This window comes from Capra hircus, chromosome 22, assembly GCF_001704415.2.
Source record: "Capra hircus breed San Clemente chromosome 22, ASM170441v1, whole genome shotgun sequence".
NCBI classification, from domain to species: Eukaryota; Metazoa; Chordata; class Mammalia; order Artiodactyla; family Bovidae; genus Capra; species Capra hircus.
Window position 1 is genome coordinate 50,179,282 of NC_030829.1, and position 22,132 is coordinate 50,201,413.

Sequence of the window (22,132 nt, forward strand, 5' to 3'; positions counted from 1 at the left end):
ATCCATAGCTTGGTCTGGGAGCAGGAGCCTGGGTCCTCTGCCTGTCTAAAGGTCCTGAGCTTCATAGATGTAGCTGCCTATGGGTGGGGCCAGGAAGATGGGCCTTCTAAGGCTGGGAGAACTCCGGAAGACACGCTGCCAAGGAGCACTGAATCTCTGGTTCTCCTTGCTCAGGGATGCAGGGTGGTTGGGGTCCAGCCCCGGACAGCCCTGGGTAATGGGGGGAATCCCTCGGAGTCAACTTTACAGAGTCCCTCCCATTGGGGTATAGGACACCTGGGATGTATCATCCCCTGCCTACCGCCCCCTATGGGTGGGAATTTCCCCATCACTAAAGACAAGGATGAATTGAGAGGCCGCCCCCGGCAGTGCTGGGACAATGGAGCCTTATGCTCTCAAAATGTGAGCAGGGATAGGAGGGCCAAGGGCAGGTGGGGGCCTAGCTGCCTGCACCCAGGGAAGCACTGCTTGCCAGGACCCCACCCAGACCCACTGCCAAGCCGGGTACAAGGGAATCCTGGCTAGAATCCTGCATGGCCCACTCAGGGAGGGAGACACTGGGTTCATCAGTCAGACAATGCCAGCTCCTGAATGGTTCCTCTGTGCAGGGTTCCCCCTCAGGACGGAAGGAAGGAACTATCTCTGGCTCCTGCTTCCTGCTGGGTGGATATCAGGGCATCGGAACTCGCACTGCGCCCCACCCGCACATCTGGGGTTCAGCGAGGTCCAGGGCTGACTGCTGAAGGCAAGGGATGCAGGCTTGGGCGTGGGATTCTGTTGTCCTAGTCAGTTGGTGCTCCCTAGCCCTCAGAGACAGGGGTAGCAGGAAAGGCCCGAGGGACCGGGGGCGCCGCTGAACTCCTTCCGAGGGGGGCGGCCACAGCCTCTCATCGCCTGCCAGGACTCGGGGGCCCGGAGCCCGAGAGGGGACTGCCAGGTGTGCGGAGGCGGGGTCCCAGGTCCCCGGCCCTATCCTCCCACCCGCCCCGCCCTTCCCGCCTCGGAGGCGCCGACCCCGGCCCGGGCCGCTTTATCCCGCCGCCGCCCTACAAAGCGGCCTTTGTGGCCCGCGGCCTCCGCAGGACCCGATGACGTCAGCCTCCGTGACCAGCCCGGCTGGGCCAAGCGTGGACTGCCGCGCCCTCTGGCGGCCGACGGTGGAAAAGCCCGTCTACGAGCCCCGCCGGGCAGAGGAGGGCCTTTCACCGACCCCTCCCCACGGGCTCAGCCGGCTCCCGGAAAAAAAAGTCCAGGGACCTTGCCTGGCTCTTGGGGTTCACCCACAGCCACTGTGGATCACAGTCACTGTCATCTGCCGCTCCCTCCTCCAGCAACGCACGAGCACTTCCCATAGCTTCATGAAAGCCTCAGAGACTCACTGGACACTCCTGCTCCCAGTGTGGAAGAATCCCTTAGATGAGCTTCTTAAGAAATCGGCCCCACTGTTCCAGGAGGCTGCCCCAGACCCAAGACTGCAGAGGCGCTGGGGGTCAAGGGGGAGACCTAGAGGCCCCTAACACGTTAAGATGACTAGTCCAAGTGGGAAAACTGAAGCGATGAGTACTGGGCCTCAGTATGACCTGGCAGTTGAGTACCCAGGGCCAGACCACTAGCACCTTAGCACATCTAAGCCTGGGTCTCTGCCTGCAGGAGAGAAGAATGCCAAGAAGGTCTTGGAATCTTTTTTTTTTCTTTCTACGTTTTATTATTTCAAACCAGGTGAACAATTCCATAAAACATGTGAAAAAAGCAAGGAAGTGTTCAACGCTGAAGGACCCGGGCCTGGGGCGAGGGCATGAGGGGCATGGCCCCTCAGCAGGCAGCGGCGGTTCCTAGGTTAGCGCTAAGGAGCTACGTTTAGGTTAATGGAGCCAGGGCCCAGGGCCACTGGGGTGGGGCCCTCAGTGATGTTGGCAGTTGTCTGGAACAGCCCTTGGAACCCAATTCTGTGGAGGGCAGGGTCGGGGTGCCACCCGCATAGGGGGCAACCAGCAGAAGGATGGGTGTAAACACGTAGACACACTCAAGGCACGGAATCACCGGAAAGGGGTTGGGTGGGTGCTGGTCAGGATCTGACAGTTTTAAATAGTTTTTTTCTAAAAAGTTTTCTAGGTTTGCAGTTTTCTGTTTTTTTTCCCCCCCTTTGACTTTCTTTTAATTAAAAAAAAAAAAGCTACGAGACTGAGCAAGTGGACTGTGGTCTTCAGGAATGGTGGCGCCTCACGCTTCTTGTGCTTTTTCCTTTGGGGCCTCCGAGTGGCTTGGGGGTGGGGGCAGGTTGTGGGGGTGGGCAGGAGGCTCCCTGTAAACATTTGGACTCGGGTTGGGTCAGGGGCTGGTGTTGGGCAAAGCCAGGGGTCCCAGGCTGGAGAAGTGGGTGCCCCTCCAAACACAGGCCGTGGGAGACTCAGCATGGGCTCCCCTCCCCCATCACAGAACAAAACAATGGTTAAAACCAGAATGGAGGCCAGGAGGGGCTAGGGCACTCCCTGCACCTGGGACAAGGGCAGGCTTCAAACAGGGAGGCCTGTGGCAGCCCCTCCCCCAAGTCTCTGGAGCTGAGGGCGGGACGGTGGGGAGCCAAGAACAGAGAGGAAAGGGGAAAAGCGGCCAGGGGGACAGGCGGGGAGCGTGGTCCTCTTGCCCCCGTCTTCCGCAGGGGCTGGGGTAGCAGAGTCGGCGGTGGCCCTGGAGGTGGGGGACAGTCAGGGCGTGGGTCGGGAGGGAGGTAGCCAGTGTGGGTCTCTCTGCCCGCCTCCCTAGACGATGACCCTTCTCCAGTTTCCCCACCCACTTGTTACCAGGGACATGGTGGCTGGTGTGTGTTGCTGGGTTACACACACACTGTAACCCCTGTTCAAGAATGAATGGGAGGGGAGACTGGAGCTCTGGCAGAACCCTCCCCACCCACCACTCCCAGGGGCTGGTGAGGCCAGCCTCAGCCCCAGACCCTCAGCTGGGTCTGAGGGAAAGATGGCAGAGGTGAGCACAGAGCTGGTCGTGTTGAGTGGAGGGCGGCTGGGCCCCTTCTGTCATCTCGATCCTTCAGGCCAGTCCGGTGGCCTTGTGGGTGGGAACGTGAGTTTTCGCCAAGGAAAATGGGGACAGCCCTCCAGTTGTCCCAGGACACAGCCCGATGCTTCTACTGTCTGGACTGCCGGGCCTCCCTGTGCCCCATCCTCAGTGCCCTACCCTGTCACCCTCCCGACTCAACACCCTGCGCCCCCCATACCCCGCGCTCTGGTCTCTCCCGGGGTGCGAGCTCGCCACCCCCGGCTGGACTCTCTGGCCCTCCCTGCCCCCTGGCCGGGCTCAGCGGCCCTCCCCGCCCCCTGGCAGGGCTCAGCGGCCCTCCCTGGCCCCCCCGGGCCCACCCCCCGGCTCACCATCCTGCCAGGCCCCGCTGCCCCTCAGAAGAGGCCGCAGTCCTTCAGGTTGTTCTTGATGATGACGTCAGTGACGGCGTCGAACACGAACTGCACGTTCTTGGTGTCAGTGGCGCACGTGAAGTGCGTGTAGATCTCCTTGGTGTCCTTGCGCTTGTTCAGGTCCTCGAACTTGCTCTGGATGTAGCTGGCTGCCTCGTCGTACTTGTTGGCCCCTGGGTGGGTAGGCAAAATGGTGAGGACTCGTGCTACGTGGGCAGGCGGGCCCATCCCACAAGTCCAGAGAGGGTTCTGTGCGTGTGAACCAACAAGCCTGGATGTGTGACAACTATGAGAGTGCACAGGCACATCTGAGTGTGCAAAGAGGGAAACCTTATTGTGTGAGGGACGATGCCCAGTGACGTGTATGGGGTACATGCCCAAGTGTGTTAAAAGGGCCCTAGGATGTACAGACACAAGTGTGGAAGCCTGTGAAGCACCAGCTCTGTATGAGTGTCCCGCACTTTACCCTCCTGTCCAGTGGGGGGCACCCGTGGGCCACCTGGTCACCACCAGCTCCTCCCCAGAGGCCCAGATCCCACACCTGTATACTCAGGGAAGCAGATGGTCAGGGGGCTGTGTATGATCTTCTCCTCAAACAGGTCCTTCTTGTTCAGGAAGAGGATGATGGACGTGTCTGTGAACCACTTGTTGTTGCAGATACTGTCAAACAGCTTCATGCTCTCGTGCATGCGGTTCTGGGGGCAGGACAGCGCTTTCAGCACCAGCCACCTCCCACACCTCCCCCAGCGCTCTCTTGCCCGTGGCCTCTGGGCCTCTCACCATCTCCTCGTCCTCGGCGAGCACCAGGTCATAGGCGCTCAGAGCTACACAGAAGATGATGGCTGTGACACCCTCAAAGCAGTGGATCCACTTCTTCCGCTCAGACCGCTGGCCACCCACGTCAAACATCCTGCAGACACAGCGCCTCAGCTCCAGGAAAGGGAGTTCTGGGAGAAGCCCCCTGCCCCGTTTCGCGGACTGACCAACTGAGGACAGAGGCCTGCTCAGGGTAAGGCAGCTGCCTCCATGGTATCACCCACACTGGCCCACTTTTCCCCAGTTCTGGCCCAGCGGAGTGAGTGAGGCTGATTAGCAGGGCAGATGGCTGCCACACGGGGCAGGGTCAGCAGAGGCTGTGAGCTGCTGGCCACCACACAGCCTTAAGGAACTCAGAGTGGGGCTGGGGGATCCCAGATGAACCCTCTTTCCCAGCACAGCCCTCAGCAGACCCCAATGTGAGGATCTCTACCCATCACCCTCAAGGCTGGCTGCTCCCAGCCCACAAGCCCGCTCACTTGAAGTGTAGGTCTTTGAAGGTGAAGTGCGTCTCCACGATGCCCGTGGTCTTCACTCGAGTCCGCAGCACGTCCTGCTGCGTAGGGATGTAGTCGCTCTGGGCGATGCGCTCCAGGTCGTTCAGGTAGCTGCAAAGGGGTATGGGGGCGGGGGGGCATCAGTGGGGGCCAACTGGCCCCTTGCCCTTCCGTCCCTTTATTTCTCAGGCATAGCTCCTGACTCTTCTTTGCTTATTTTTAATTGAAAGATAATAGGTTTACAGTATCGAGTTGGTTTCTACCAAACTAACATGAGTCAGCCATAGGCTTACCTGTGCCCCTCCCACTAGGACATCCCTCCCACCTCCCTCCCCATCCCACCCCTCTAGGTTGTTAGCAAGCCCCAAGGTCTGAGTTCCCTGGGGTCTTCCAGCAAACTCCCACTGGCTTCGATCTCACACAGGCCCCTGACTCCTTAACCCTTGCCTGCATGGCGTCTACCGCTCAGCCGGGGGGCAACTCTGAGGCCAACCAGCCAAGCCCCAGCACCCAGGTCGGAGGCAGGCCTGCCCCACACAGGAGCCAGGGTGGTGGAGTTGCAGGACAGGGTGGTGGGAGGGGGCAAATTAGTCCTGCGCTGAGGGATGCAGGATGCTAATCGGCGCAATTACGGCACCCGCCGCAGAGCAGCCTGGCATTTCCCCTGACGCAGGGCTAGACAGGTTGAGGCCTGCCAGGCCCAGTGGGCTCTCTGCCCAGCGCCCAGTAAAATTTGGGCTCCTCAGGGGAAGGGCATAACCACTTGCTTGGCAGGGGTCCCAGGGGCTCCCCACTACCAGCTCTCTTAATTAGTATTAATGCTGCCCTGGCCTAGCCCTGAGACTAGCTCAGCTGCCTGCCTCAATATCCTTGCTGTGCCCTCGGGGTTCAGGTCCACGCCTCCCAGTTACTGCCCAGGACTGATGTCTTGCTCTCGGGGCAGGGCTGCTGGGGCCAGCTCTTGGCTCCCCCACTGGCAGCTAGGCCAGAGGGAAATGACTTCAGACGCAGACACCGAAAAGAAAAACAGGAAGGGCTATGGGGAACCGTGACGCATGTGCCGTGACCTGCAAACTCTACCCTGCCCCCTACGGAGAACCTCCAGCCTCATGGTGAATTCCACACCAGTTCTTCCCTTGTCTGCACCCGGGGGGCTCACCCCAGGGACCCAGTGCCCCACGGCAGCCTTGGAGGATTACTGCGAGGAGGGGCTGGAGGACCCCTGGACCCCAGAGTGTTCCAATCTGCTCCCCACCCCTGGGTGATCTCATTGCAGCATAAACCTGCCTGGGAGGGCAGGGTCCATGTTTACTGCTGAATTCCCACACCCAGAACAGCGCTGGGCATACAGTGGGTGCTTAACGTCTGGGGAACAAAAGACAGGGATGATACAGGAGAGGGAAGGGGCCGGACGGTGGTTGTAACCAGGCCCTCCTCGAGTATTCCAAGCCCTGAGATGACAGGGGTTGATAGGAGCCACCTCTCCCTGCAGGCAGGACCCCAAAGCTCTGCTGGCACTGAGAGCCTATGACTTCTGGGAGTAAACCCCTCAGCCCCTCCACCCCACCGTATGTGGCTGTGACTCCGCAGCTCCTATGGGGGGTGTGCGCTCACAAGTGCATTCAGGCCACTGCAGGGAGGGTGGCAGGCTGTACACATGACTAGCGCAAGGCTCAGGAATCACGGCCAGGCGAGACCAGCCTCCCACCCAGCTTCAGGGAGGTCCAACAGCCCCTCTCTGGGTGGGCTCAGGATGGGAAGTGCAGCGAGAGTGGGAAAGCTGCTCAGACAGAGGGACTGGCTTAGGCAGAGGTAGTAGATGGGAGGTGAGAATACAGGGCCTGCAGCCTATCTGGGGGGCCCACCCAGAGCCCAAGGATGTCTCCCCACATCCTTCTTTCAGGCCAAACCCCAAACCACCAAGACCCTGGCTGACAGCACACAGACTCGTCGTGTCTTTGTGAGGGTGCTCAGGCCCTCTGGCTCAGGCTATAGCCCAGGTCTCCCCCTACTCCACCGCCAGCCCGGCCCCATGGAATGAGTACTCACTAGGCGGCAGAGTCATTGAGCTGGTACTCCCGCGAGCGGCCAAAGCAGGCCTGCACCCCGTGGTCAGCCCAGAGCCTCCGGATGACACCGGACAGATCCTCAGGCAGCACACCCTGCTCCTCAGCCGTGCACGACAGCGCGAACAGCTGCCTGGCGTCGTCCTGGGCACAGCAGTGAGCGGTCAGCGTGTTGCAGGAGCACACGCCCACCCCACCGGTCAGAGGCAGGGAGGAGGCCTCCGGAATGGGCCCAGACTGGAGTGTTCTCAGCTCCCCCAGCACAAGGCCTGCCCGGAAGTGTTATGGGAGGAGGCAGGGGCTGGGGAGTCCACGTACCGCGCGGGAGGGGTCGGCAAAGTCAATCTGCAGATTGCCCATGGCTTTGACAATGGCCATAATGGACTGGATGGTGTTGCTGTAGACGACCGCCCGGTACTGTCGGCACTCCTCCTCCGAGTAGCCATCCTCGTGGATGATCCTGGCAGCCAGGGGGCCAGGGTTAGGGTGTACCAGGCACGGGGACCCCCAGTGGGCATCCGGAGCTACGGGGGCCTGCAGTAGCTACTTCAGACAGGAGGAGACTGCCTCTGAACCACTGGGGAGCAGAGGATGAACGTGGCCTCTGGCAAAGCGCTGGGCCCACACCTGGGGGCAGTACAGACCCCGAGGAAGAAGAGGGGAAACCAAGGTTTGCAGGCTGTCTCCCGCACACAGCACTTACTTCATCTGCTTGACAATGGTGCTCTTCCCTGACTCCCCAGCACCTGGAACAAAGGACACAGTGGGTCAGGGAGCAGGCCCACAGCAACTAGTGGCCAGGCCATGTAGCCCGGGAGGCAGGACCCATCCTTCCCATCAGTTGCAGATGGAAGCAGTCGGGCCTGGTGGGCCACAGAGCTACCAGGGGTGCAGCTGGCAGGGCCACGGGGGTGAAGGCAACCTAGGCCACCGGGACCCCATGGTGGACTCACTGCAGGCCCTGGCTTCCCACAAGGTCTGTGGCTCAACATGGTTCCCCACTGCCCTGGCTGAGTCCAGAGGCTTCGGCTGGAGACCTGAGGCTCAGCAGTCACCCTGTCATTCTCGCACACGCAGGCTCGCCACTCCGCGGCCGGTACTCCCCAAAGTGGCACCAAGTCATAGCTGGCAGAGGAACCCTGCTTACTCTTCTCCCTACAACGTGAGCCGCAGCTGCCCTGGGGCCTGGATCCGGGCATAGCGTCATACCCCTGCCTTCCAGCCAAGGCCCAGCACCCTGCCTTGCTGGGCCGAGGTCTACTCTAAGCAGGGAAGACACCAGGACCTGGGGGACAGGCAGTGTCACATACACACACGTACTGACTCGTGATGCTTCTTCTCCGGCCTCGCAGAGCCCTATACTGTATTTCTCTTCGACCAGTGCTAAGGAATTCACTGCCACTCTCTCTGGTGACTGTCAGAGCAGCTCCACAAAACAGGTACTATTTCTCCCATTTTACAGATGCGGACACTGAGGCTCAGAAAAGTCGTGGCCCAAGACCATGTAACCAGGATTCAGAAGAGCAAGGAGGTATGTAGGATGATGAGGCCTGACCTGCCCAGCCCTACTCAAAATGTGGCTCAGATCTTGCAGGACAGTGTCAGGGTTTTGTGTTTTTTTTTGTTTGTTTTTTTTTTTTTTTAAAAAACAAAACAGCTTCCCGGGCTCCATCCCAGACACAGAGTCAGATCTCAAGGGGTGCAGCCCAGAAACCTGCATTCCCCAGGGAGCCTGTGCAGGGAAGTGTGAGACCAGGAAGGCCACTCCTTCCCTGGCTAGGGGAGGGGACAGGGCCTTACCACTTCCCTTTTGCCACTCCCTTTCCTAAGCTCCAGGGAGAGTGCACCTCAGCTGGGCCCAACTTTCTCCCAGCCTTTGCCCAGACTGCACCCTCTGCCCCAGCACTGTCAGGCATTACCTCTTGCCAACTCCAGTTCTTTGCCCAAGGAGTTCTCTCTGCCGGGCATACCTGCCCAATGTTCCACCTACACATGTCCCAACCCTTCTGATCACTGTGGTGGGTCTGTCCCTCTGACCAGCTCAACAGGGTGGGTGGTGGGGTCTGTGGGGTAAGCCACCCTTGGGAACTCTTGGCCCCCATATATCCCTCAGGGATGGTTAAGAACCTCAGAGGATGAAGGGGCTAACACACAAACTGCCATGAGCAGCATGAACGTCAGCACCGATGATCTCAGCACAGCTGTGAATCGTGCCCCCCACATGTCAGTCACTATTCTAAGGCTATCCCGTTTGCTAGGTGGTCTCACAGCAAGCCCCGGGCGGAAGTCAGCTCTACCCTCATCTCCACCTCACAAATGAGGAAACTGAAGGATCTCCCTGGCGGTCCAGTGGTTTAAAACTCCAGGCTTCCAATGCAGGGGGCATGGATTTGATCCCTGGTCAGGGAACTAAGGTTCCATATGCTGTGGGACAAGGCTAAAACTTTTTTTTTTAAAGAAAAGGTGGTGTAGCAGGGGTGGAAACTGAAACACCGCTGTCAAATGGTTACAGCCCCTCTGCATGTGGCCCACATTGCCTCCTAACACTATCCGAAGTGCCTAGGGAGCTTCAGCTCCGCGTCTCCGCACTGCCATCCGAGCAGCATTAGACCCTGCTTGCCAACTCCGGGTCTTTGCCCACCTGCATCCATCCTACCTCCCACCCCAGATCCCCACTGACCCAGAGAAACTGAGGTGTGGCTTGCAACCACAAGCCAGGGGCCTCCGTGAGGAGACTTCACACACGCCGCCTCAAATCACTGGGCTTCTCTGACCGTCCCAGGCCTGCTCCCAGGATCGGGGAGCACTGCGGGAGGAGCAGCACAAATAGGCAGGCTCTGGGCAGGCTGGGGTGTGAACCCCTCTACTGGTCTGACCTCTGGGCACTGGAGGCACCAGGCCTAGTGTATTTCCCCTGGGCGTGGGCTGTGGTCAGGGGCAGCATTCCCCTCCACAGGGCTGGCAGGGGAGCGGCCAGGACAGGACCCCTCACTTAACACCCCCCACCTGTGGAGTGGGCCAAGGGGAGAGGGTCTGGGAAGGCCCAGTAGTGACGCCGAATCACGGAGGCTCTTCCCCCAAGGCCCAGAACATCCACGGGGCAGGGAGGACAGCCCTGAATTGGATGACCACGAACGAGGGCCAGGTGACACCTGGTTGTCCTTTCCAACTAGTCACTTGCTCCCAGAGAGCAGGAGGGAGGGTGAGCAAAGGAAGACCCAGGAGCCTCGAGTACCGGCCAGGACTGGGGGCCCAGTGCAGGAGCAGAGGCCAAGGGCGTGAAGTGATGGGTCACATCGATCACGTTGTCCTCAGGTGATCTGAGACTCAGAGTGGGCAGCTCTCTGGGGCACAGGGGACCTCAGGTGGGGGTGATTTGGGGACCACTGTGCACCTGAGGCTTCAGTCTCCTTGTCTAGTCCTGTGATTACTCTCTTGGTAAGAAGCGTGGACCACTCCGTGACCCTGCCCAGAGATAAGGACGCGAGCACAAACTTGCTTTGCATCTGATTTTCCTAGCAGCAGTGGCCCGGGCAGACCTTGAAGGCCTTTCCCTGTCCCCCTTGAGCTTCAGTCTCGCTTCTCCCTTCGAAAAATAGGACATATTCTTTGCCCCCAGCAAGGGACAGGTGGACAAAGTCACAGAGCCCCCATCCCTGGACTCAGAGCAGTCCCTTTGTCTTTCCCACAGCTGTGACTCAAGAGGGAAGGAGTTAAGTGTGAGGACAAGGATGTGGTGTGGCAGCCAAGCAGAGAGCAGGAGAACACCAGGACAGAATCACAGGCGTGGCCCAGGAGCTACAATGGATCTCGGGGGTTGGGGGCAGAGTTGGATGGGGCCATGGGCTCTATCCAGTTGGACACCCTGGTTCTCAGGCAGCCCACAAGCGAGGTGTCCTAGGAGCTCCTTTTCCATTGGTGCCTGATGACACTTCCCTATTAGATAGGCTGGCACTTGGCCCCAGAGTTTGCTTGTACCTTGCTGGTCCTAGGCACCCAGTTCTCCCCACCCAGCCCTGCACCATCCCTTCAGAGAAGGGCACGTCACTACCTCAATCCGGATTGCTGCAGAGGTGCTGGGGTGGGGGCTGGGGGACTCAGCCAGCAGAAGGCAGCAGGAGTCTCGTACCCATGGCGGGCCCACCAGGCGCTCCTTTCTCCAGCTGTGTGGGACCAGAGGGAGCTACAGAGGATCCCTGCGGTGCCCTCAGTGTTCTCGCTGGGCGGTACCTCTTCCCACCACCAAGGAAGCAGCCTCTGCAGCCCTTGCCCCAGGGCGCAGCTGCAGGGCCCCCACCAGGCAGGTGGTAATTGCCGAGATGTGCAGGGCAACAGCGGCTGCTCTGCACTGGAACATCTGCTTCCACTCTGGGAGCCCTGGGCCCCAGCGGAGGAAGGAATAGATGGGGTGGGGAGGGAAAGAACGGCTCCATCTGCCTGAATGAGGCCAGCAGGGCCTCTGTGGGCGAGACAGGGCCCCCGGTCCAACAGCATGCTGCTGATCCCAAGCCCCTGCATCGAGTTTCTGCTGCAGTCTATGTTGAAGCCTCTACCTCCCAGATGTGGCTTTGTCCTGCTGGGAGGCCCTGACTTGCCGCTTTCCTCTCTGGCCCCACTTTCCCTTCTATAGGAGCCGTGAAGCCTTGAGGGGCCAGCTGGCCCATGTCACGTTTTCAGATCCTCTCCCAGAGGGAGGTCCAGACCAACCACAGCCCTGGGGCCCACCTCAATCCTCCCTGAGATCTCCAAGAACAGCTGTCCGATCCTGCCCTGGCTCTGGCACCTCATCTGTGCAACAGGATACCACCATTATCTCATCCTAGGAGACGGGTGAGTGCCCGGCACACGGCGAGCGTTGAGATCAAAGTTATTATCGCTGTTTTCTTTTACCCTTCAGAAGAGGACAGAGTTCCCCAAACCTCTCATTTCCTGCAACCCACAGTGACCACACTGCATAGGTCACTGCAACCACAGCCTGCAGAGGAGCCTGCCACGGCCATCTCATTTTGAAGGCGTTTCTGAGGCTTTCGGACAAAAGCACAGCCCAGGGCAGTGGCCAGGGGCTTGAGAGGCTGACTCAGCAGTGGTGGCGGTTCCCTGCCGGGACTTGTGTAACCTGGGACTGGAGTCAGAGCCACGCACTCCTTTGCTGGCTTTCTGCTCTCAGTTCGTCACTTCCCTTCTACACAACCTGGCACTCCTACCCTACCCGGGCAGGGTACTCCTTCCCGCCCAGCAGGTCTCACTGCAGACACCGCTCTCTGGCTCTCTCTGCACCCTGAAGGCTGGGAAGCAGGGCTCCCTGCAGATGCTCTCGAGCTGGTGGGCTCCCCAGGAACATGTGGGGCCGGGGAGAGCTGCCAGCTGACGTGGCAGGCCTGAAGGCAGAGATTCTCAGAAGCAGCCGTGGCTCGGACCACAGGGTAGACGTGGGGAGCAGCCCAGCTCAAACCCACAGGCGGGGCCCGCCCCCCACTGCCGTCCTCCCAACACAGCTCCCCGCCCCCCTCGCTGGCCTACCCTGGTGGGCCGCTGGGGGCAGGTCGGGATGCACCCTGGGAAGCCCACCCCAAAGGCTGCCCTGGCACCACCTCCCACTCTCATCTCAGGAAGGTGCCACGTCTCCAGCCTCCAGCCCCCCCTGCTCCTGCTCCCGCCCCGCCCCGCCCCGCCCCGCCCCGCCCCGCCCCCGCAGCCTTAGGGTCCCCGGCCGGCCACCACCAGGGGGAGCCCGGCGGCCAGTGACCCAGGGGAGAGGGTGGGGGTTGGGCGGGGCAGAGGAGCGTTGGTTTCTGGAAAGCGGCGGCGAGGGGCAGCTGGGGGAGGTGCCTCACCCACCGCCCCCACCCCGAGCCTGGGAAGCCCTCGGCCTGCAGAGAGGAGGCACACAAGGGAACAATGGGGATGGCGGGGAGGGGGAGAGGGCCCCGCCAGACAAAGGCCCTCCAAGCCCCGCCCCTGGCGTCTCTTCCTTCCTCCAGGTGCTGCTTCACTCCCTCCAAGGAGGCTCGGCAGGGGGCTGGCATGGGGTGGGGGGAGGGTCTAGGACGCACCCCGTGTGACACCCCCACCCACACGTGTGGCCTCGCCTTCCTCCAGGTGCCCCAGCAAAGCCGGAACCTCCCTCCCTCCAGTCTCTGCCGCTTGGGAAGCCTCCAGCGGCTTCCTGACGCCCATCAGGGTGCACTAAGGACCAGGGCCTGGCCAAGTCTTTGCTCTTCGGTGCAAAGGAAACAGGCCTCGGATTCTCCCAGGCACGGAGAGGGCTTTCCAGGGCAGGGCTGTGTCTCCTGCAGCGGGGCCATGCCCACCGTAGAAAGGGAAACTGAGGCACTGGGTAAGGAAGGCCACGCTGGAGGACAGGAGGCCTGAGACCTGTTCCTCATTGGCCACTGAGGCTGCATCCGGGTCTCACCTTCCACTGCCAGGCACTGCTAGACGGGGCCCAGGTCATACACGGAGCCAGGCCATTTGGCACAGCCCTCTTCCTGATGCTTCTTCACTGGAGGAAATCGTCTTGCTCTTTTCAAAGAGTCTGAATTACTATGGTAGACCCAGGGTGAGATGTCCATGTCGGGGGCTCAGTGTCCCCATCTCTGAAATGTACTCCTCAACGGAGTGTGCCAGGCACAACGCCTGCCCTGAAAAGCCTCCCTTGGGTCTTCACACCCACCCCAAACTCCACCCTGGCGTCCAGCCCAAGCGGGCAGTTTGTCTGTGAGCCCACAAGCCACGAACCAGGCTTGAGAAGCGTGACGTCACGGGACCCAGCACTGGGCACAGAGAGGGGCGGCCAGCCTCAGGTCACACAGTGAGGAAGGTTGGGGAGAGGGCACTCTGGGACCTGGAGGCTGGACTGGCCATGAGGGTACCATGTTCGTTCAACTTTGTGTTTGGCCTTGATGCTTCTGCCGCTTCTGTTCTTGCTCTCTCCTAGGTCCTTTGGACTCCTCAGTTCCCTAGGGCCTGGCCTGACAAGCCAGAGCAGAACCCTGGGAACTCCGTGGAGAAGGGCAAGGCAACCGAACTTGGATTTCGGAGGCCAAGAAGGATGAGGACCACCTGTGGTCTGCCCATGCTGTGGCCAGCCCACACCATGGACACATGCGTCGCCATACAGGAGCCCACCGCAGCCTTTGCTCTTAGTGGGGACCCTTAGCAGGACCACTCTTCCCTCTCCTCATCTGGACAAGCCCCAGTCTCCAGACCCGGCTCAGGGCCCCCACACCACACCCTGACAGCCTCCGAGCTTCCTCAGGCTCGGACTTAGTCCTCTCAAGCCCAGGTGTTGTGGGAGGCACAAACATGTTAGGGGAAAAGCAAAACACTAAGTTGCCTGACAGTGACCTGAGTATTCCTGTGAGGGGACACGGGCTAGGAGGGGAAGTGGGAAGCGAAAACGGGGGCACTTCTGTTGGGACGAGGTCACCCCATGGCCACACAGCAGATTTCTGGCTTTAAGCAGGAAAAAGATTCACGCTCAGTCTTGGGTCCCACACTCTAGAATAGATGGTCCCCTTAGAGTCCCCTAAAAGAAGAACCGAGGCCCTTAGGCATATGCAGGACACGGGTACCCTCAAAGCATCTGCCTGTCACCCTGACAGGCAGCTTGCCAACTGGGCAGACTCCTGTGGGGTGACAACAGTTGGGGACAGGTGCTCAGAGTCACCACTGGGGTTGTCCTTTGGTGTCTCCATTTACTGGGTAAGTCACATGATGTTCCCGACCCTCAGTTTCTGCATCAGTGAAACGGGTATGTCAGTCCCAGCTCCACAGGATTAAACATGAAGAGACCGACCCTATGCAATGGTCACAGCTCAATCCAAGGCAGCTACTGTTATCATCGGAGGGGAAACTGAGGCCCAGTGAAGGCACCCACTACCCAGGCCCAGTGGGTAGTGGGGTGGGGGAAATCCTTAGGCTGGATCAAGGGCTCTTCTGTCTACCTCCAGGCAGGGGAAACCCAGAGTGAGCTAATCCCAGGGCTCCTGCTCCATTTCCGGGCATTCATCTGGGCCTGCAGCCGGCCTTCCGGCTTTGGAGGGCAATGGCTGCTCGGGAACATGGGAGCAGCCCTCTGCTTTCCTGCTGCCCCCCCATCCCCCCCACCCCCCACCGGCATCCCTCTCCCAGCCACCACTTCCTGTGGTCAAAGGAGGGGCCTGGAATCCTCAGAGGCGCCACCTTCTCTGAGATGCTGGGCCCAGTGGCCACTGGGGCAGGACAAGGGACAGAACTGTCTGGATTGCCTCCAACCGGGTGACTACCAGTAGGGGCAGCCCATGGGGCCCCCGCAAAGGTGGGGCTCACCTTCTAAAGCCCCCCCGCGTTGACCTGCCTCACACTCCCCACCCCAGTGCACAGTGTGAGCGGCTCTTTGGCCTCTTCCTCTTTTGGGCTCCTCCTCCTCCAGCTTCTTCCTCCTTTTCCTCTGGTGTGGACACCACTTCCCCGAGTGGCCCAGCCCTGCTATGCAGACTTCACCACCCCTCCTCCAACCCTGGGACATGGTACCTGCTGCCATCAATACCGCCCCCCGCCCCCCCCACCCCCCACCGCAAACCAGAGATTCTGAGGCTGTAGCAGCCTTGGCACCCTGGAATCCTCTGAGCCACAAGGACACCCTTCTCAGCACAAGCCTTGTATGATCCCACCTTTAGGCTTTGGCTCAAACGGGCCTGGCATTTACTGCCAAGCCTTGGAAATGTACGCAGGAGGCCAACACTGAAGGGCCAGCCCCGGTTAGAGAGTGTGTGGCTATTCCAGGGAGACTATTCCCCCAGCCACCAAGATGATCAGAGCCCCAAGGTGCAGCCTAAGGGTGAGGGTGGAGTGTTTGGGGTTTAGTAAGAACAAGAGCTCAGGGCAGAGAGGCTGGGTGGGGCTGGGCAGAGGAGCCCCACCCTGCACCTGTGGCTGACGGAGAAGCTGTCTGAGAGTATCAGGTACTAGGGCCATCGTCAGCGGGGCCCAGCCCTTTGCCCTCCCAGGGCCTTCTTAGGCAGGGCACATCAGTGGTGGCCTGCCAGAACCCATTAACCCCTTTCCCCCACTGACCTTTTAGGTTAGGACTCCTGCCCCCGAGATAGTGGGAAGATGAGATTAGAAGCTGGCCTGGGTCCTGCCCTGGAGACAGCACTCAGGCTCTGGGTTGGACGGTCTCATCCTCTGCTGGGGATGTGGGAAGCCAAGGCCTTGGTCCCTCAGATGCTAAGAGCTTAACTGAACAAAGCTTCCTCCATCCTGTTCCTCCCTAAAGAATGGGTGGCTTATAGAGATGAAGACTGAGAGAGACAGCCAGGGACGGAGATCAAGGACAGGGTGTATAGGACCTGTGTGCCCCCACCTGTGGCCCAAGCTGCTGCAAGTGCCAGCCCTTGCACTGCTGGAGCCTGGTGACCTCGCTGGGATCCCATCAGGTCCCACTCCCAGCACTACCTGCGGTCACTTGCTGGGTTGCTGTTAGCAGGCTTAGGATATCTATGATGCTAGCTGCAGCTCAGGCTAGCCCAGGGCCGACCCAAAGAGGCCCTTGACTGTGCCAGTCCCCATCTGGCAGCACAGGCTCCAACTCAAGCACAGTGGGTGGCTCAACACTGCCTCAGGGCCTGGCATGGAAGCCTGAGCTCCCCAGCTGGCCTCACTTCCACCTCCAGCCACAGGGGCAGGCATTCCCTCTGTCCCCACCACCTGCTCTGCTCTGCTCCAAACCCTACCCCTCCTGGGATGTCTTCAGCTGAGCTCCAGGGTCACTTCCTTTGCAAAACTGACCCGATTCACCCAGTCTCCCAGCTCAGGAGTAGCCCCTGAAGGACCCAGCTTCACTCCTATCCTAGAGGTACAACTGCTTTCATTGGCTGCACCAACACTGGGGTCACAGACAGGGGCTGAGCCCAGGGGGACTGGGCCGGCAGAGGGGGAGTCAGAAACGGTTTAGACCCCCTATTCACTCCCTAGCTTGGGAACCCCAGCAGTGAAGCTACCGACTCCTGAAGACAAAGCCTGGCCTCGCCTGGGGGAGGGGTGGGAAGAAGAGACTCGCAGGCTCAAGCTGCCCCGCCCCCCATTCAAGTGCTAATGAGCTCCAGCAGGATGGCGGGATAGCGGGGATAGAAGGTGGTGGGGCAAACTGGGAAGCTGGTGGCTGGCCTGGGTACCAGCCCACTTGGTACCCCAGGGCCCTGCCACATCCCCAACCCTAAGCCCCCTGGGAAGGTGGCTCAGCCCCCAGAGGTTGGGTGCAAGGTCCCCAGGGCAGTGGGTCACTCCAGATGCCACCAAATATCTACAAGTCTCAACCTCTCACTCACTGTGAGCAGCGGCCCAAGGGCAAGGGTCAGGGCCTCCATACTAAGGCTAGGCAACCTCCGGGCTGGGGAGATTCCTCCCCATCAAACTCTCAGCTCTGCAGGAGTCAGCGGCGGGGAGGGGTTCCCTCTCCTATTCTCACCCACAGGTCTTGGTGTACCATCCCCACAACACGTATGGCTGCAGGCAGGCACCCCATCCCAGGCTGTGGATGAAGAGCAGAGCATCTACCAGGATTTCACCTGTAGCTGGGTTTCTCAGCTGGTGCACTAGGTGGAGCAGGGATCTAAACCTAGGTTTGTGTGGTCCCCTCAGGAGGGTGAGCCCTCCTCCCCGCCAGGCCAGGCCTTCCTACTTCAGAACCCTTGCTGAGTTGGTCCCTCTGCCCTCAGTGCCTGACCCTGGCAAATACTGCTAATTTTTCAAGGCCAACTCAGAGGACCCCTTCCCAGGAAGGACTAATCCCCCCACCCCCGAAATTCACTGGCATCACTAGACTCTACCCATTACCCAGCCAGCCAGGATCCCAGGCTAGCCCTTCCCACTAACTCCTGCTACACCAAGCCCCAAGCAACAGCTTGAGAATTACATATCCCTGTTCAGGGATGTGTGCAAATAGTTTCATTCTTTCCACACATACTTAATAGGCACCTACAGTGTGCCAGGCCCCTTGTGAGAGACAGACAGGACTAACGTCACAAAACTCCCTTCCTTTCATTTGATAAATCTCACTGAGCCCCTCAATGTCCAGTCTCCGCACTGGCCAGGCCAAGAACTCCCACAGTACTGTTCTGGTCTGAGCCCCATGGCTGTCGGGCAGCTCCAGCCCTAAGAGCTAGACAGGCTCTACTGCAGCAGCAGAGCCAGCAGGCCTGCAACAGTCTCCAAACAGCCTGAGCTAAAAGGAAGAACGCAAAGCCGGTTTTCCCATATGAACAGCTAGAGTCCCTACTATGTGATCTGCAAGGAGTGGATAAGGGCTGTCTCCGGAGCCTGGCTCAGACGGCAAAGGATCTGCCTTGGATGTAGGAGGCCTGAGTTGTATCCTTGGGTTGGGAAGATCCCCTGGAGAAGGGAATGGTATTCTTGCTTAGAGAATTCCATGGACAGAGGCAACTGGTGGCCCGCGGCCCATGGACTCGCAAAGAGTCAGGTGCGACTGAGTGACTGAGCATGCACTGAGGTACCAGCAGAGCGTGATAAGACCACAAGGAAACAGCCTGAATTCTTCCCTCAGTCTCCTCTTGAGTTCTGGTCATTGGCCTTACACAGTCCTTGCCACCTGCCCATGATATGGCAGGCGATGGCTCACTGATTGCTATCTTACTGCTCCATCTACCCATGTCCAAGACCAAGTTCACACCAGTAGCACGTCTTTCATTCAACAAACAGACAATAGTTCCCAGGCTCCATGCTTGGCATAGAAGGCTCACAAATGAACAGGACACAGTCCTGCTCCAGTCGCGGGGGAGCGCAGCTGTGACGCAGACAAATACCACGCTCTAATGGGGGGCATGGTGGGGGGCAGGCGGGGCGTGGCTAGAGGAGGTGCTTTACCAGCCTTGAGAAGGGGGTCAGGAAGGATCCTGGGAGGTGATCCCTGAGCAGAGTCTTGAAGAACAATCAAGTAGGAGTGAAATGGGGGGAAAGTACATCAAGTGAAGGGAACAGATGCAGAGTCCCAGGGGCAAGAGGGAGCTGCTGTATTTATACCAGGAAGCCTTCCTGGAGCCATCTCTCCTTTCTCTGTAGACTGCCCACACAAGCTCAAACAAATCAGAGTCACCCCTAAACACACACTCTGGCTTACTTTACCCAAAGTGCCCATGCTGAGGCCCCAGATTCTACCAGCGGATAGCTGGTCAACCAAGCTGAACTGGGTGGGGTTGGGGTATCTCTGAAGCAGAGCCGGTATCAGCAGCCCTGATCCCCCAACCCAGCTGCCAGGGAACACCCTCTCCCTGGTGTGTACCACATTTGCCTTTGCCCCGGCGACGGACAGTGACTATGCTCCTCGGCTGGCAGGGCTCCTCTGGACGGGAAGGAGCCAGTATGCGGGTGGGGCAGCAGGCGTGGTTGGGCTGGGAGGGAAGGCTGGCAACTGCCCAGCCCGAGTCCCGTTGCCTAGACAGAGTCTTTCCGCTACGTGGGACAGGCGCCCAGCTCTCTGAAGCTGCCTCAGCTGGGTTCCCATCACCTCCCCCTAACTGGACAGGCAAAGGACAGACAGCCAGGACCCTTCTCCAGGCAGTCTGGACAGACTGAGGGCTCAATTTCAGGCAAAGTTTGGTCTCCCAGCCCCTTACAGTGAGTGCATCCTCTGCAGGGGCTTAGCTCCCAACTCCCCATCCTGGGCATGGCACTCCTCTGGCCCAAACCCAGGAAGCCCATTTCACAGTGGAAGCAAAGGCCAGGACAGGATGCTGAGACGGACTCCCCAGCCTACAAAGTGCCGAGCATTTCTAGGGGACCCTGTACCCCTGGTTGTTGCCAGCTCAGTATGAGAGGGGTCACCAGACCCAACACCTGAGCTAGGCTCCAAGACTGGTGGGATGCGGTCAGCACAGAGAACTAGGCCAGGGGCCCTGTGTGCCCCAGCGCCATGGCCCAGTCCCACATCTCTTCGGGCACCACCATAACTGTGATCGGTCTGGGAAGAGGCTGGCTAGTGACCCCCTGGCTGGGCCCTGGGAGGCAGCAGTACCCAAAGCACCCTTCCCAAGCCCAGCGGGCAGCATCGATGGGCATTCCGCCGCGTCGACACCCACTCGCTGCCGCTGCCGCACTCGCAGCAGAGACAGGAAGAGGCAAGCGCCCAACGCAAAACAGCCCAGGAGGCTGGGCCGCCGCCCCTTCCCGCCCCTTCTCTTCCTCCCCGCAGCGGCAGCGGATGCCATTTTGAAACCTCCGGGGCTGTGCCCCTGAGGCCAGGCCCCCAGGGACAGTCAACAGATGGGCCCAGGATGGAAGACACACTGTCCCCTCGGCCACACGCTCAGCATGAAAAGCCCTACTTTTCGCAGCCTGGGGACCCCAGGACAGCTCTGGGGCTGAGGGGCCACACCCCCCCACATACATGGTCCAGCCCCCACAACATTCCCGTGAGGGCCTCCTTCCCCACTTGGTTTGAACTCCACCCCACCCCCAATCAGGCTGCCACTGGGCACACCACACCTGCTCCCAGTGAGAGGCTGGACTGGGGCAACTACCAGGCCCCCAGCCTCTCCACAAGTCCACTTCAGATGCCCACCCCCTAGCAGACCCCCTACTACTCAACCAGCTGGTCCACCCCCCCCCCTTGCAGGGCCTCAAGGTCCGATAGGCCCACCCACTTTCAGAAGCTACGTCCTAGGCCTTTGGGCCCAGAAAGGGTGCGGGAAGCCCAGCACCCGTCATCGGCTCTCCTTGGCCCGCCCGCCTGCCGGGGGCAGCAATATGTTGGCTGTCTCACCACTTCCACTTCCCCCCACCCCTCAAGCAGCCACCATCTTTCCCGGCCTTGGAGCCGACGCAACCCGAACTCCTCCACACTCTCTCCTAACCCCAGATCCCCGCCTCGCTGGCCCAGACAGGGCTTAGAAACTGGGAAACGGGCAGCCAGCAGAACTCCCTGGGCAGCTTGAGGCCTGGTCCCCTCCCCCAACGTGACCAGTGGAGCCCTTAGGGGGTCTGGGGCCAGTCCTTTCAGTCCGGCCCACCTGGTGCAGGAGGCAGGTGGGGAAATCTGGAGAAGGCTAGTGTGGGAGAGAAATTAAGAGCAGGGGAGCAGAGGGTTTGAGGAGAGATGCATGCAAAGAGGGAGCTGGTGGGCCAGATGCAGGGAGCAGGGGTCTCTAAGTGTTTGGGGGCTTTGGCTGGAAGGTGATCTCCTAAGCAGTCATTCCACTTGAGAGGTGCAAACCAAAATTCCACCTGAGAAGTCCCTTGGGATCAAGGTGCACAGGTGGAGGATACAGGGTCCAGAGTAGGGATGGGGCACCGAATGGGAAGGAAGGAGGGAGTGGGGGCCTGGGAGGGGCCCTGGAGATACTCAGGCCCAATAGGAATAGGGGGAGAAGTGAGGGAACAGGTGGTGCCTGAAGGTGAGGGCCGAGTGGGATGGTAGGGGGTTGGGTAAAGTCTAGGGGAGTATGGAAAGACAGGCAGGGGGCTCTGAGGGTCTGTCACGTTGGCCAGTGAGAGTGGGTGGTCAAGCAGAGTTCTGGGCAGCGGGTGTTGGGGCACTGGTGGCTGTACTTGGGGGTTTGGGCTCTGGGATGAGTTGAAGATGGGACTTATGGGCTACAGATCAGAAGTCTCGGCCAACCCAGAGTTTTGATCCTTTTTCCTTTTTTTGTTATGTCCTTGCCGGGCGGGTCTGGGGGGTTCAAGTCCAGGTGTGGGGATCCAGGCCGAGTCTGGGAGTTCGAAGCCCTAGTCCGCAGGTCAAAGCTGGGGATTTGGGCGGGGAATCGGGGGGTCCCAGCGCAGGGCGCGGCCTCACCCAAGAGCAGCAACTTCACCTCCCGCGCCGCCTTCTCGCCGTCTTCCCGCAGGTTCTTGTCGATCATCTTGGAGCGCTCGGCCGCCGCCTTGTCCTCGGCGCTCACGGTGCAGCCCATCCCGCCGTCCGCCGGCCCGGCCGCTGCCCGGCCCCCACAAGGCCCCGGCCCGGCTCGGCCCCGCCCGACCCCACTCCGCTCACGCCGCCGGCCCTCAACGGGTAGCTCCCGAGTCGGCAGTTCCGAGCGTCTGCGGGCGGTGCCTTCTAGGCCGCCGCGCACCGACGGCAAGGCGGGCCGGGGGTGGGGCCGGAGCGAGTCAGGCCTGGGACTGGGCCGGGGCTGGGCCGGAGGCGGGGCCATAGGAGATCTGGGACCGCTGATTGGCTCGAGGGTGGAACGAAGGCGAAGTTAGGCTCAGCCCAAGCTCGGCCCGGGCTGGAGGCGGGGCCACGCAGAGAGAGAGCTGCAGGGGTTGAGCCTAGCCCAGAAGGACCGGGCGGAGGGAGGGCTGCAGGCGGGGCCGGGCTCCGATT

General features: G+C 60.3%; 1 protein-coding gene across 1 annotated transcript; it reads right to left on the reverse strand.

Moving 5' to 3' along the window:
- Positions 1,682-21,890, reverse strand: GNAI2 (G protein subunit alpha i2). The gene is made up of 9 exons (XM_005695932.3): positions 21,599-21,890; positions 7,511-7,553; positions 7,126-7,267; positions 6,791-6,951; positions 4,724-4,852; positions 4,209-4,338; positions 3,970-4,123; positions 3,387-3,601; positions 1,682-2,688 (listed from the first exon to the last, which is right to left on the reverse strand). The coding sequence occupies exons 1-8, from the start codon at positions 21,714-21,716 to the stop codon at positions 3,411-3,413; spliced, it is 1,068 nt and encodes a 355-aa protein (XP_005695989.2). The 5' UTR covers positions 21,717-21,890; the 3' UTR covers positions 1,682-2,688; positions 3,387-3,410.